The 15,797-nt window shown below is 43.3% G+C and overlaps 1 protein-coding gene across 2 annotated transcripts in view; it reads right to left on the reverse strand.

Moving 5' to 3' along the window:
• org (oogenesis-related gene) overlaps positions 1–15,797 on the reverse strand; it is a 30,037-nt gene that overhangs the window by 4,037 nt on the left and 10,203 nt on the right. The window contains exons 4-6 of one of the 2 annotated variants that reach the window (XM_086006030.1): positions 15,039–15,184; positions 7,277–7,414; positions 5,847–5,901 (exon numbers count right to left, since the gene is read on the reverse strand). In XM_086006030.1, the coding sequence (XP_085862156.1) occupies positions 5,847–5,901; positions 7,277–7,414; positions 15,039–15,184 (339 nt within the window). The remainder of the gene's footprint in view (positions 1–5,846; positions 5,902–7,276; positions 7,415–15,038; positions 15,185–15,797) is intronic. The other variant, XM_086006029.1, reaches the window with a different exon arrangement.

The following is a 15,797-nucleotide window of genomic DNA, read 5'->3' on the forward strand; positions in this document are numbered from 1 at the left end:
AATAGGTTTACAGAAACTCCTTTCCATCTGTGCTACTTTCAGCTCATGTCCCAAGATTAGCATTTTTTTGTTAAACACTCAGGAATAGTTACTCAATCAAGAGTTAGTATTAACCCCTAACTCTACAGTACTTTTATGTATCCCATCATATATAGAATGCATTAAAGACAAAGGGGGGCTAAATTCTGTTGATTTGCACCTCCCTTAACTAGGCACAAATCAACTAGCATCTGGGCGCGGCGCTAGTTGATTGGCGCACTTGCCCCCGGCCCCCGTGAAGCCCCCCCACGGGGTGCCGGCTGCTCTCCGTGAGCCCGGCACTCGAGTGCCCAGCTCGTTTGCCAGCACTCCCAATCCCTGGTAGCCCAGCTGGGCACCGGGACGTGCTGCGCCAGGCCCCTCCCCTTTAATAAGGGGAGGAAGGCCTGCAGTAGCGTGGCGCTGCGGCACGTAGCGCCCCGATATTGGCTCGCAGCGCCCAAGAGGGACGTGGGGTGCTTCCAGTTGTGCCCCTCCTCCCTCTCTGGGCAGTACCTGGGAAGATTGGCCGCAGGGAGCACCAACATTTTTGGGGGCGAAGGTGGTGCCCCAAAGGGTAACCCCAAGATAGTTGGTCTCAGTGTATGCAGACGCAAGCATCGTCTGCATACTGTAATTCGATGACAGAGGATGGGACGACCTTGGATCTGGACTGGAGGTGAAGGAAGTTGAACAGTTTCCCGCCCTCCTGTATGCTTCAGAGACATGGACCATGTACAGCAGGCACCTCAAAGCACTGGAGAGGTACCAATGACGCTGCCTCCACAAAATCCTGCAAATCCATTGGCAGGATAGGCGTACCAACATCAATGTTCTCGCTCAGGCCAACATCCCCAGCATCGAAGCTTTGGCCACGCTCGATCAGCTCCGATGGACGGGCCACATCGTCCGCATGCCAGATACGAGACTCCCAAAACGAGCGCTCTACTCGGAGCTCCGACATGGCAAGAGAGCCCCAAGTAGGCAGAGGAAACGCTTAAGGACATCCTCAAAGTCTCCTTGAAAAAGTGCAACATCCCCACCGACACCTGGGAATCCCTGGCCCAAGACCACACAAAGCACAAAGTGGAGGAGAAGCATCCGGGAAGGCGCCGAACAGCTCGAGTCTCTTCGCCGGGAGCAAGTGGAAGCCAAGCGCAAACAGCGGAAGGTGCGCAAGTCAACCCAAGCACCCCACCCACCCACCCCTTCAACCACCGTCTGCCCCACCTGTGACAGCGACTGTAGGTCCCGCATTGGACTCAGTCACCGGAGAACTCATTTTTTAGTGTGGAAGCAAGTCATCCTCAGTTCTGCCTAAGAACCACCACGATATTTATTAAAAAGGATTAAATCGGATTGAAATAAGATCAGAAAGGTACCAGGTGAATCCACAACAGCTTTAATTGCAAAGCCAAGAAAATGCCAGATCTAGTCATTTACCACAGAAATCTAAGAATAAGACATGTTTTACAGTATAAGGGTCAAATTTAAGAGCTGATGCAATAGATTCACTTACTGAAACCTTAAGATGGGATACACGTCAGAAAATCAAGCAAACAAAATGTGCTCCAGAGCTACACCAAAGAAACAGAACAGCAAGCAGTACCTTGAAGCAAAAAAGATTAACCAACACCCACAATGGGAAGCAGAATCAAGGTCAGATTAGTGATGATTCACTTGGAATTTCAAAGTGCATTTGATAGACTTCATATGAAGTCTAAGGCAAGCTTTATACAATTAACTACACACAAGGCAACAGGAATAACCCTGGCTCACCAATGTACACTAGGGCTCATTTCCTATTCACAAATATACAACAGAGAAAAAAAAAAGTACTTGACTAACATCAGGCTATACAATTAAACAGGGTCATACAAAGGGACTGATGGCAGACATTCAGAGGGATTTGGACCCATTAGGATTCTCTCCCCACCCCTCACATGGATAAATGCAAGGCATTGCACATTGTAAAAACAAAACACTTACTGCCTTTTCAGTGAAAGCGCTTTACCGAATACAACAAAACTTCACTAATTTACGAAGTCAGAATCACAGGAACATTAGCGGTTTACAACACAGAGGGAGACCATTCGATCCATTGTATCTGTGCCAGTTCTTGGAGTAAACCAAAACTATTCCCATTATCCTGCCGACTTCCCACAGCTCTGTATCTTCATCCAGAGGAAATAATCTTCCCCTATTCACCCCATCCAAGCCCTTTGAAAAATTCTGTGCTCCAGTATCTCATGATGAAATGTCACCAACCTGAAACGTTAACCGTTTCTCTCTCCACAGACGCTGCCTGACCTGCTGAGTATTTTCAGCATTTCTGGATTTTATTCCAGTATCTGAAGTCTGTTACCAGAGTTGCAAAACTACTGGAGATCAAATTTAGATAAAATTGCAGTCCAAGATGAGAAGGAAGTTTTCTCTTCCCCACTATTCTTGGTAGAGAGAAGTGAACAGACTCCCAGCTAAACCAGTTCATTCCATTTAAAAAAAAAAAATTTCCTCAGGCAACATATACATTCACAATACTGGAAATGACATCTGGTCTCTGGAAGGAGTACGGCAAACAGCAAGCAGAACTGCAAAGACTTTGGGAGGACAGAAAAAAAAAAGGTTTAGCTGAATGAGAAACGAGGAGCGAGAGTATGTACTTGACAGAAAGACACTGAAGGATGTGCTGGCACCTTGGGGTTCAATGCTCCAAGAATAAGTATAGGTAGATAGCACCATAAAAAAGACAAACAGAAATTTGGATTTTATAAATAGTAGCACAGATTACAAAAGGAAAGAAGCAATGTACTGCATGCATGTTGAGGTGCCCCCACTACAGAAAAGGTCATTAAAGCCAGAGAGAGTGGGCAGCATTAAGTCACCAGGATGATGCCAGTCTTTGGAAGCAATAGTTATGATGCGAGACGTGAGCAGAGAAGATCAAAAGGATATTAGTAGCAGGGTGGAGAGAGAATAGACCACTTCCTTTGGTTGGAGAGTCAGTGAAAAGGAGGAAGTGTTGGAAGAAGGGAAGGGGTCATCAATTTTAAAATGGTCACCAAGGGTGAGGAGGGGGGCTGAGAGAAATGTATTTACGCAGAGAGCTGTTGGAGCCTGGGATGCTTTACTAGTGAGTAGTTCACACCGGGCACCGTTTCATTGTTTAGGGGGAATAGCGGAAGACAATTCAGGGCTATACTGGGGGGGGGGTGGGGGGAAAAGAGAACAGAAGGGCAGCAAGACTAGATTTGAGTTGCTCTAGCAAAGAGCCAGCAGATATTATGGGCCGAATGCAGTAAATTAAGGTTCTAGAGGAGCAAAGGCTCAAATGTCCAATTAAAAATTAAACTACTCATCCTGATACCATAAATCCCTTCCATTACAAGAGTCTCTGGAAACCAGCAATACATTCTTTTTTACACTCGCTTATGGGATCTGGGCGTTGCTGGCAAGGCCAGCATTTATTGCCCATCCCTAGTTGCCCTCGAGAAGGTGAGCCGCCTTCTTGAACCGCTGTAGTCAGTGATGAAGGTACTCCCACAATGCTGTTAGGTAGGGAGTTCCAGGATTTTGACCCAGCAATGAGGAAGGATCAGCGATGTACTTCCAAGTCAAGATAGTGTGTGACTTGGAGGTGGTGTTCCCATGCGCCTGCTGCCTTGTCCTTCTAGGTGGAAGAGGTCATGGGTTTGGGAGTTGCTGCAGTGCATCTTGTAGATGGTACACACTGCAGCCACGGTATGCCGGTGGTGGAGGGAGTGAATGTTTAAGGTGGTGGATGGGGTGCCAATCAAGCGGGCTGCTTTGTCCTGGATGGTGTCGTGCTTCTTGAGTGCTGTTGCAGCTGCACTCATCCAGGCAAGTGGAGAGTATTCAATCACACTCCTTACTTGTGCCATGTAGATGGTGGAAAGGCTTTGGGGAGTCAGGTGGTGAGACACTTGCTGCAGAATACCTAGCCTCTGACCTGCTCTTGTTGCCACAGTATGTGTGTGGCTGGTCCAGTTAAGTTTCTGGTCAATGGTGACCCCCAGGATGTTGATGGTGGGGGATTCGGCAATGGTAATGCTGTTGAATGTCAAGGGGAGGTGGTTAGACTCTCGCTTGTTGGAGATAGTCATTGCCTGGCACTTGTGCGACGCAAATGTTACCTCCCACTTATCAGCCCAAGCCTGAACGTCGTCCAGATCTTGTTGCATGCAGACATGGACTGCCTCATTATCTGAGGAGTTGTGAATGGCGCTGAACACTGCAGTCATCAGCAAACATCCCCATTTCTGACCTTATGTTGGAGGGAAGGTCATTGATGAAGCAGCTGAAGAAGATGGTTGGGTCTAGGACACTGCCCTGAGGAACTCCTGCAGCAATGTCCTGGGGCTGTGATGATTTTCCTCCAATCACCACAGCCATCTTCCTTTGTGCTAGGCATGACTCCAGGCATTGGAGAGTTTTCCCCCCGATTCCCATTGACTTCAGTTTTACTAGGGCTCCTTGATGCCACACTTGGTCAAATGCTGCCTTGATGTCAAGGGCAGTCACTCTCACCTCACCTCTGGAATTCAGCTCCTTTGTCCATGTTTGGACCAAGGTTGTAATGAGGTCGGGAGCCAGGTGGTCTTGGTGGAACCCAAACTGGACATCAGTGAGCAGGTTATTGGTGAGTAAGTGTTGCTTGATAGCACTGTCGATGACACCTTCCTTCACTTTGCTGATGATTGCGAGTAGACTGATGGTGCGGTAATTGGCCGGGTTGGATTTGTCCTGCTTTTTGTGGACAGGACATACTTGGGCAGTTTTCCATATTGTCGGATAGATGCCAGTGTTGTAGCTGTACTGGAACAGCTTGGCTAGAGGCGCGGCTAGTTCTGGAGCACAAGTCTTCAGCACGACAGCCAGGATGTTGTTGGGGCCCATAGCCTTTACTGTATCCAGTGCGCTCAGCCGTTTCTTGGAGTGAATCAAATTGGCTGAAGACTGGCTTCTGTGATGGTGGGGACCTCGGAGTAGGCCGATATGGATCATCCACTCGGCACTTCTGGCTGAATATGCAACAAGGTACAAGACCCCTGGCTTTAAGAAGAGGCCCACGTATCACAGGGGCGCAGGCGATTCGCAAGCACCCCTGGGGTCACATGGGCCGGCTCAAAAAATGAAAGAAGGGAATCCCCATTCATACTTATGGAGACTCCAAATGTACAGAAACCCCATAAGTATGAATGGGAATACCCAAAAAAATACCTCTACACTGCAAATAAATTAAAAAATCACATTTAAAATTAATTAAAATGGCACTTAAATGTTTAAAACAAAAATTTAATTTGAAAAATAAATGTACATGTTTAATGTACATGTTTTAAGGGGCTAAAAGTAAACTTACCTTATTTCACAGGTTTTTAAATTTATAAATTGATAAAATTTAATTTCTGTTTTTATTAAAAAAACTTATGCTGGTAAAAGCAGGGCTTACGCCTGCTTTTACCAGGCGTAAGAATTTCATGGGAATTCACTGGGCAGAATAGCCCAACTCTCCGCCCGGATGCTCTTTTCCCAGGAATGTGGACGATCTGTCAAAAAGATTCTTGACAGATCGCAATTGCCGGGTTTTAGCGCATGCGCTTCACATGCCTAAACCCGGAACTTGCGTGGCCCTTATGGGCGCGTACACACCCGTAGGGGCTGCAAATTACAGCCCATTAAGAATTGTAGTGTTAGAACTTAATTCAGTCAATGGTAGAGTGGAACAGGCTGGTGTTTTCTATTACCTAGTCAAAAGCAATTGCTATTGGCAAAATAAGTATTGATGCCAAGAGATTTTAAAATCTTACCTCTTGAATTGATCTGTTCCTCAGAATCAATGCAAGGTGCACCAGTTTCTTTCTCCTAGAGTGTATAGAAATTACATTATTCAGTATTTAGCTTAATATCTGCATCTTAAATTTCTTAAGTACCTTGCATTCAGGAGGCAAGATGGTAGCCTTTTGCAAACAATCCAGTCAGCTCAAAGCCCAAATGCAGCCCAGATTAATGGGATAAATGTTCGTTCTCCCTTCTGCTAGCTACAACTTTTCAATTCTCAAATGTGCAAATACAGCTACTGTTCAGTCTCTCAGCCCATGTAACCCCTCTGTTCAAGAAGGGAGAGAAGGATAAATCAGGTTAACTATAGACTTGTTAGCCTGATGTCAGTTGTGGGAAAACTCTTAGAATCCATAACTTGAGACAAAATTAGTAAACATTTAGAAATGCATGAGTTAATCAAAGACAGCCAGTACGGATTGGTTAAAGGCAAGTAGCGTTTGACACATTTACTTTTGTCTTTTTTTTTTAAGTGACCAATCTGGATAAAGGGAATGCTGCAAAGGTATTTTATATCAATTTTCAAAAGCCATTTGATATGGTGTCTCATGAGGCACTTTAGAAAAATTCAGGCATACGGTACAAGAGGAATGTAACAGCAATACCCTCCTTGCACAAATATTTTTTTTGGGGGGGGGGGGAAGAGAGAGTGGGAGCAGAGGGGAGAAATGCAGGCCAGTATTTGCATACCAGCCCTGTAAAGGGAAAGGCAAAATAAAGTCCGGAACAAAATATGGTTCTCAGTAATGCTGCAACATTGTTGGAAGACAGCCAGAGTAGCATGCATCAAATCTAGCAGTTACTGAAAATGTTTGAAGCAGTAACTCACTTAAAGTAAACGTGCCATAAAAGTCAATGCTACTCGGAAACATCATTGGTGTTTTAATCACTCAGATGTTTTAATCACTCCTTGTAACATTTTATACGCAAGTGTTATGCAAAGCAGATTGAGAGAATGTTGAGAAGAGTCACTTTGCACAGCACTTACGGTATGAAGGGCTGCCTTCAGTCCAACTGTGTACTCAGATCCCAGGAATGAAGTGTTACACCACACTAGGCAGTTCAGGCCACCTCTAAACAGCAGTTCTGAACACCCTGCCGATGAAGACAGTTCCATATAATTTTAAGAGAAATTAGGATTATGGGACAGATCTGCAGAATACAGTTACCCTTTAAACATGACTGGCTACAAACAAACAAAATGTTAAACTGGCAGACAAGGAACAACACCTACAATGAAGAGGAGTCTCAAGGGTAATAGCAATGTGAAACATCTTGAACATATTTCTCCAACTTCAATTATTCCAAAATGTATGTCGAATGATGGATAGATTTAATTGCCAATGAGACAATCTTCCCAAAAAGTCAAATTTCATTTTGCAAACTATCTAGCTCTTACCTCCTCATGGCAAGGAGATTCTTTCAGCCTTACTAAGCCAGGGTCTCCAGTCTCTTCTACTTCCAGGTCTGTCTCCGTATCATTACATTCCCTGTGTTCCTCACTGACTTCATCAGAATCAGTGTAGTATTTGCTCGGCTAAATATAATTGCAAATGCAGAATGTCAGTTTGAAAATGGAATCAATTACCAACACAAAGTGAAACCTTAACTAGTAGAGGGCAGAATGGCACAACTAACTGGAAAACTAAAACAGTCTTCTCCACAAATGAAGAATTTATTTTTGAATCTTTGGCTTTCTAAAGAATGTGCTATTGTTTTAATCAAAATCAAAAGTGGACATTCCCCACACAAACTTATTTTGCTGGTTTCCAACTTGTAGCCCAAATTGAACAATTGGATTGAGTTCCTCACTTGCAATTGGCAGCTTTTTCTATCTGGATATTGAGCATTTTCAGAGTTAACTGAACCCACAGTGGCTATTTAAGCCAATCAGAAAAGTGCAACGGATGATCTTTTACACTCATTGGCATGCGACAGTCGACATGCAAGACTTGGATATATAGAAGGCAGTAATAGAACAGTTCAATCACATATGAAATGATTGGAAAAGTGGGTCACATTTGCCTCAAAAGAATGCAACAAGTTTGAAGGAATACCCACTCAGCAAGAGCCTACACAAGTGTTAAGAGTTTGACATGACCATACAATTATAGTCCCACTTAAAGTTTATTTTGATGAACTTCTAAGAATAAAATGACAAAATTGGATTGCAACAATTCTTAGCAACGGCATGGGGATAGCAGACTATGTAGCAGGTAGGCAATCTTTACTTTTTATTTCCTAATTTCTTCATACACTGCTGGAAGCTAACAAAGCAAAATAAGTTTGTGTGGGGAATGTCCACTTTGATTTTGATTAAAACAATAGCACATCCTTTAGAAAGCCAAAGATTCAAAAATAAATTCTTCATTTGTGGAGAAGACTGTTTTAGTTTTCCAGTTAGTTGTGCCATTCTGCATTTTTATTTCCTACTTTCTTTATACACTGCTGGAAGCTAACAAATCAATACAAAAAGAGGAAAGCCCATTGCAAAGGAGCAAAAACAAAATCACTTATACCTGTTAAAGTGTAGTTTTAACAAACACAACCAATCCAAACAACATTGCTTTAATGAGTGTATGTGGACGTATACAGCAACTGCACAGATGCTCTTAAGGAAAACAAAAAGAAAATACTGCAGATGCTGGAAATCTGAAATAAAAACAGAAAGTGCTGGAGAAACTCAGGTCAGGTCAGGCAGTCTCTTAAGGACTTGCTTCAGGTTAAGCCCACCAGGTAGGACTACACCTTAAAAGCATCTCTCAATGAAGCCTAGATTTTCTACCTGCCAGAAAGTAGAAGTGCTTATGGAAATGGACTACAGACTACAACAAAAAAAAAAGCAAATAGCTGTAAAACAAGGTACTGCAATCAACCCAATGAGAAATACTCAAATTCAGACTGAAAGACAGACCAACTGCCCAAGTTAAAAGAAATATCCCTTAAAGAGGCTCAGAACCACATCATGTTCTTATTCCTGATCCACCTCTACTTGATGGGCTGTGCTCTGCAAAGGTAGGAACTTTCACCTCAGTTACTGAAAATTCTGTTCCACAACCAGCACCTCAATTTCATCCACTTAGATTAAAGCCAGCAACCAGAAAGTTAGCTTCCCGCTCCAAAATTAACAAACACTAATCTCACAGGAAGCTGAGGTTTGGAGGGGGGATGGGAAGAAAAGGGGGAACAGTATATTCCAATGAAGATAGCAGAGGATTCTATGCTTCTTTCATAAAATAGGATAGTCATCAAGCCAGGTGAGGTACAAAGTGATACCAGAATCATTAACCTGCTCTTGACAGATTCTGACTCAGTTGTCCCTAGTGCCAGAGTCAGCCATTGAGAGAAGGAAGGTTTTGTAAGGACCAAATGCAGGCTCTATATTGCTCTAAGTCCAATAATTGAGAAATGGGTGTGTTTAATCTACTAGTGTCACTTAGTGGCAATGGAGTGGGAAAGCACATTATCTGCCCCTTACTTAGGAGGAGAACACCATGGATCCCTGCACATCACTACATTTCACATAGTTCAAGATTCCAACATAGCCAGAGAGACTGACAAAAAGAGGTTTAAAAGTTCCTACACACTCAGCTGCAAGAAAGCATCCCATCAAGAGACAAGTTTCAAAAAAGACCTGAACTCAAAGCTGGGGCAGGTGCAGGATAGAAAGCAACCATGGGTCACCTCTAGCACCAGATGTCCCAAGCATTTCTTAATACTGATTAGGGAAGCAATCTGCTCCCATCAGGCAAGAAGGTGGTATTAATGCAAACCTAGAGCTGGTTAGCATCAGGATAGCCCAGCAGGCAAGTGTCTTATGTGCTCTCCTGGTCCAACATGAACATTGGCCAGTTCCAAGAAACTGAGTGGGTAGCAATAAGAGGAAATTTACAATTTTACTTTATGCCTGGAGAGATTGTTGGTTGCCCTACCTAGTGTGGCACAAGAAACCAACCACAGGGTCGGGGAGCAGTGTGCTGCACCATTTAGCCACAATTGGGATCAAGTTATTTTCAGCATCACTTTGGGGGGGGGGGTCAAGCCTCATTTTTCTTACTAAAATTTATCTGGTATGCTTTCCTTTATGGGGGTGGCGACACAAGCTGGCCAAAAGAAAACATTAGGTTAAAAAAAAAGCAGAAACACTCAAAACAAGGAGTGTAACTGCTGCTTTGGTTTGGTAACTTCTTCCACGCCCTGCAAGTAAAGTCACTAATTTTGTCCTAATAATGCCAGGCCCATTTAAGCATTAAATTAAAAATGTGCAGCGTGTTTTGTACAAGTCAAGTTAATGGGATAGGCATCCTGTTTCTTGGTTGACTTGTAAGAGTCCATGTTGGGGGGGGGGGGGGGGAAACCTCAGTTGAACTAGTCTTAACCCAGTTCCCAATAGATACAGGTCCGACAGCACAACGGACTAGTTTGACACCAATAGGCAACCTCACTCAAGAGACATCACAAGAATGGCTGGTGTGCAAAATGGAAATATTCACACTAATAGGAAGTCCAGCCAAGGCCCAAGAACCAGTTGAATTTGGCATCTAAACATACATTTACTTGACAGAAATAAATAATGCTTTCAACACTAGGCTACAAAAGTGTAAAATCCACTAACACCCTTACTGTGATAGAAATTAAAATTCACTAAAAAGGGAGGGAAGAGAGAACAAACATCAGGTGCATTTCTCATGCAATGAAATACTACAGAGACAATAACTCAGGCAATAACCATGGCCATCAGAAGTACTGTGTGAAGGTTATTGCCTCCTTCCTTTCAACCAACCATTCTCTCCCACCATCTTGCATGCTTCAGGAAACTAATGACGGTGACTGTAGTCAACACTAGTTTGAATTCATTTTTAGCACTACAAAAATGTTTCATGACAAAGAGAAATAGTGACTTCAGCCTACAGTAATTTGCAGCTGACTGACTTTGTTTTGCTTTACTGGAATAAGTGTGTTTTATGCATATATTTTATTCTTTGCCTGGACAGAGAAGGGTCCCTCTAAGACAACTAAATGAAGTACAAAAAGGTTAGATGTGCCCTGGCCAAGTTAAGACCTCAGTCCTCTGAGGCACTCTATCCACAAGATAGAACATTTGGAAATACAATTCCTGTCTTAATATTGTGTGCCATAGATTGCTAACAAGCATAAAATGTAAAACAGAACTTAGGTCTAATTTTCTTATTAAAAAGTATCTGGTATGCTTTCCTTTATGGGTGAGGTGACACAAGCTGGCCAAAGAAAATGTTAGATTTTAAAAAAAGACAGAAAACACTCAAAACAAGGAGGTTAACTGCTGCTTTTGTTGGTACATTCTTCCACTCCCGGGATGGTTTCCTGGACCAGTATGTCGAGGAACCAACTAGAGATCAGGCCATCTTAGACTGGGTATTGTGTAATCATCATCTTACGCAGTCCCTCAGAATCAAGGATGACTTGCTTCCACATTAAAAATGAGCTCGCAGGTGACTGATGAGTCCAATGCGGGACCTACAGTCTCTGTCACAGGTGGGGCAGACGGTGGTTGAAGGGGCGGGTGGGTGGGGTGCTTGGGTTGATGTGCGCTCCTTGCGCTGCCTGCGCTTGGCTTCCGCTTGCTCCTGGCAAAGAGACTCGAGGTGTTCGGCGCCTTCCCGGATGCTTCTCCTCCACTTTGTGCGGTCCTGGGCCAGGGATTCCCAGGTGTCGGTGGGGATTGTACACTTTTTCCAAGGAGGCTTTGAGGGTGTCCTTGAAGCGTTTCCTCTGCCCACCTGGGGCTCTCTTGCCATGCCATTATGTAATGAGAAAGGATTAATTAGCAATCTTGTTGTGCGAGGCCCTTTGGGGAGGAGCGATCATATGATGAATTCTTCATTAAGATGGAGAGTGAAGTAGTTGACTCAGAGACTAGGGTCCTGAATTTAAATAAAGGAAACTACAATGGTATGAGGCGCGAGTTGGCTAGGATGGATTGGGGAACAGTACTTAAAGGGTTGACAGTGGATAGGCAATGGCAAACATTTAAAGATCGCATGGATGAACTACAGAATTTGTTCATCTCTGTCTGGCATAAAAATAAAACAAAAAAAAGGTGGCTCAACCATGGCTAACAAGGGAAATTAGGGATAGCATAAGATCCAAGGAGAGGACATATAAATTGGCCAGAAAAAGCAGCAAACCCAAGGATTGGGAGCAGTTTAGGATTCAGCAAAGGAGGACAAAGGGATTAATTAAGAGGGGGAAAGAGAGTATGAGAGTAAGCTTGCAGGGAACATAAAAACTGACTGTAAAAGCTTCTATAGATATGTGAAGAGAAAAAGATTGGTGAAGTCAAGCGTAGGTCCCTTGCAGTCAGAATCAGGGGAATTTATAATGGGGAACAAAGAAATGGCTGACCAATTAAATACATACTTTGGTTCGGTCTTCACAAAGGAGGACACAAATAACTTTCCAGAGATGTCAGGGAACATAGGGTTTAATGAGAGGGAGGAACTGAAAGAAATCAGTATTTGTAGGGAAATGGTGTTAGGGAAATTGACGAGATTCAAGACCAATAAATCCCCAGGGCCTGATAACCTACATCCTAGGGTACTTAAGGAAGTGGCCCTAGAAATAGTAGATGCATTACTGGTCATCTTCCAAAATTCTATAGATTCGAACAGTTCCCATGGATTGGAGGGTAGCTAATGTAACCCAACTATTTAAAAAAAGGTGATAGAGAGAAAACAGGGAATTATAGACCAGTAAGCCAGACATCGGTAATGGGGAAAATGCTAGAGTCCATTATAAAAGATGTAATAGCAGAGCACTTGGAAAACAGTGACAGGATCAGACAAAGTCAACATGGATTTACAAAAGGTAAATCATGCTTGACTAATCTACTGGAATATTTTGGAGGATGTGACTAGTAGAATAGATAAGGGAGAACCAGTGGATGTGGTGTATTTGGACTTTCAGAAGGCTTTCGACAAGGTCCTGCAGAAGAGATTAGCGTACAAAGTAAAGCACATGGGATTGGGGGTAAGGTACTGACTTGAATAAATAACTGGTTGGCAGACAGGAAGCAAAGAGTTGGAATAAATGGGTCTTTTTCTGAATGGCAGGCAGTGGCTAGTGGGGTACCACAAGGATTGGTGCTAGGAACCCAGCTATTCACAATATATATTAATGATCTAGGCGAGGGAACTAGATGCAATATCTCCAAGTTTGCAGATGACACAAAGCTGGGTGGGCGTGTGTGCTGTGAGGAGGATGCAGAGAAACTCCTGTATGATTTGGACAGGTTGGGTGATTATACTGCATCTGCCCAATGTGGATAAATGCGAGGTTATCCACTTTGGTGGCAAAAACAGGAAGGCAGATTATCTGAACGGCAATAAATTGGGAAAAGGGGAAGTGCAACGAGACCTGGGTGTCCTTGTGCACCAGTCGCTGAAGGTAAGCATGCAGGTGCAGCAGGCGGTTAAGAAGGCAAATGGTATGTTGGCCTTCATAGCGAGAGGATTCGAGTACAGGAACAAGGATGTCTTGCTGCAGTTGTACAGGGCCTTGGTGAGACCACACCTCGAGTACTGTGTGCAGTTTTGGTCACCTTATCTGAGGAAGGATGTTCTTGCCATGGAGGGAGTGCAGCGAAGAGTCACCAGACTGATACCTGGGATGGCAGGAATGACATATGGAGATTGGGTCGATTAGGCTTATATTCGCTAGAGTTTAGAAGAATGAGAGGGGATCTCATAGAATTTTATAAGTTTCAAACAGGACTAGGCACAGGAAGGAAGTTCCCGATGGCATGGGAGTCCAGAGCCAGGGGTCACAGTCTAAGGATAAGGGGTATGCCAATTAGGAAGAGATGAGGAGGAATTTCTTCACCCAGAAAGTGGTGAACCTGTGGAATTCTCTACCACACAAGGCAGTTGAGGCCAATTTATTAAATATATTCAAGAAGGAGTTAGATATATTTCGTAAGGTTAAAGGGATCAAGGGATATGGGGAGAAAGCAGGGACAGGGTACTGAATTTGGATGATCAGCCATGATCTCATTAAATGGTGGAGCAGGCTCGAGGGGCCGAATGGCCTACTCCTGCTCCTATCTTCTATGTTTCTATGTTTCCCTGCGAGTAAACTCACTAAAAAAAAATTAAATTAAAAAAGGTGCAGCATGGAGAAGGCCATTATGTAAAAAGTAAATGGTACAAATGTCTAAAGAGATTGAGGGAATATTGCAAGCTGGTAAACGTGACTAATAAAAAACAGGCTTTTGTAAAAATGTTCTAGGAGTTGGCTGCAGCACAATCATACTGCTCTAAATCATTTGAAAGGGAGGGAAAAAGGGCTTCCTTTTTTAAAACAAATTGTCCTCAGGATGCGAGTTACATTGGTAGGACAATATTGATTGGCCATACCTCGTTGGACCAAAGGACATCAAGTATCAATTACAGTGTGTAACTAGACTTATGTAGGTCAGATTGGGCTGTGGGGAAGGCAATTTCTCTTCCCCATAGGACATTAGTGAATTAGTTGGATTTTACTACAAATCGGAAAACTTATTTTTCCCATCACTTGCCCACAAGTTACCAGAGTTATTGAATTCAATTTCACAATTTGGCATGGTGGGATTTGAACTCATGACCTCTGGGCTGCTAGACCAGTATCGTAACCACTACAGTACCAGGCTTCGGCTTTCTGAAGGCCAGATAAAACCAGAAATGTTCAAGCCAAACTTGATCAAAGCTAAGGCACCAAAGTCAGATGTACTTTTACGAATGGTAGTCTCCTTTATGCTTCTGGGTAAAGGCATTGGGTGGTCCAGATTTCCTCCTTGCTCTATGTTACAATAGATTATCTCAATGGCAGCGCAAGCTGAAGCATCACAAATGGTCAGTGTATCTTATTTAAAAAGGAGGGAAAACAGAGTTCCCATTCCAAGTTACAATCCACTGACCGTGCTCCCGCTGCAATGTGCGGATATCATTTGAGGACAGAGGTCAGCTAAGATGCCCCTCACTCAATACCCAAATTGCGGTCTCGGCCATACTCCCAACACAATATACCGCCCTCAGGAGAAAGCAAATGTATGCAGTTTGGTGGTGGTTGTGCATAACCACAGGGTCCAATACAACTTTGAAGATTAAAAATAATCCTACAGCATTAACTGCAATGTGCATCAATACCTCATAAGTGGGATCCTCCACTAAATCATCATCTTCTGGTAGGTCACAGGACAAAGATTCGATCCAGCAGAGTTCTTCTTCATCTACATCATCTTGTTTCCTTTTGCTTCCTTTGCCATGTGGTTTATTTGGCGATCCTCTTAGTTCTAAAATGAATTATGAAGTTATAGTGCAGAATGCATGTAATAAACTGCATTTAGTCAAATTTATTGGAATTCAGACAAAGATTCTCTGCAACAGACAGCTGTTCCATATGCAGGCCAAAGGAAGCAAAACTCAATTCTAAAATGACTGCACTCGGACAAACATTGGCTAATTAGATTTACAATTCAAGTTTATTTTGTACCAGACACCTGAATTTGTAATCTATGGAAAGGAGAATTATCTTTCCAATTTCAAGACTTTAGGTGGAGATCTGTACTGCCCCTTTGAGGCAATACAAGTTACACATGAAAGCACTTAAATAGCACTGTTTCAACGCTTGCCTGTGCCATGAAAAGTTACTTTAAAAGATACAGCTATCTTAAGTCAAGTTTGGGCCTCCAGGAATAAGCTTCATTAATTATGCTAGGTGCAGCAATCGCTAGGGGTCAGAGTCTCAGGATAAGGGGTTGGCCATTTAAGACTGAGATGAGGAGGAATTTCTTCACTCAGAGGGTGGTAAATCATTGGAATTCTCTACCCCAAAAGGTCTGTAGATGCTGAATCATGGGAGTATATTCAAGGCCGAGAAAGATAGATTTTTGGACTCTAGGGGAA

The sequence above is a fragment of the Somniosus microcephalus genome, chromosome 13, assembly GCF_052327205.1.
Source record: "Somniosus microcephalus isolate GS21.2 chromosome 13, FLI_Smic_1.0, whole genome shotgun sequence".
Classification (NCBI taxonomy): domain Eukaryota; kingdom Metazoa; phylum Chordata; class Chondrichthyes; order Squaliformes; family Somniosidae; genus Somniosus; species Somniosus microcephalus.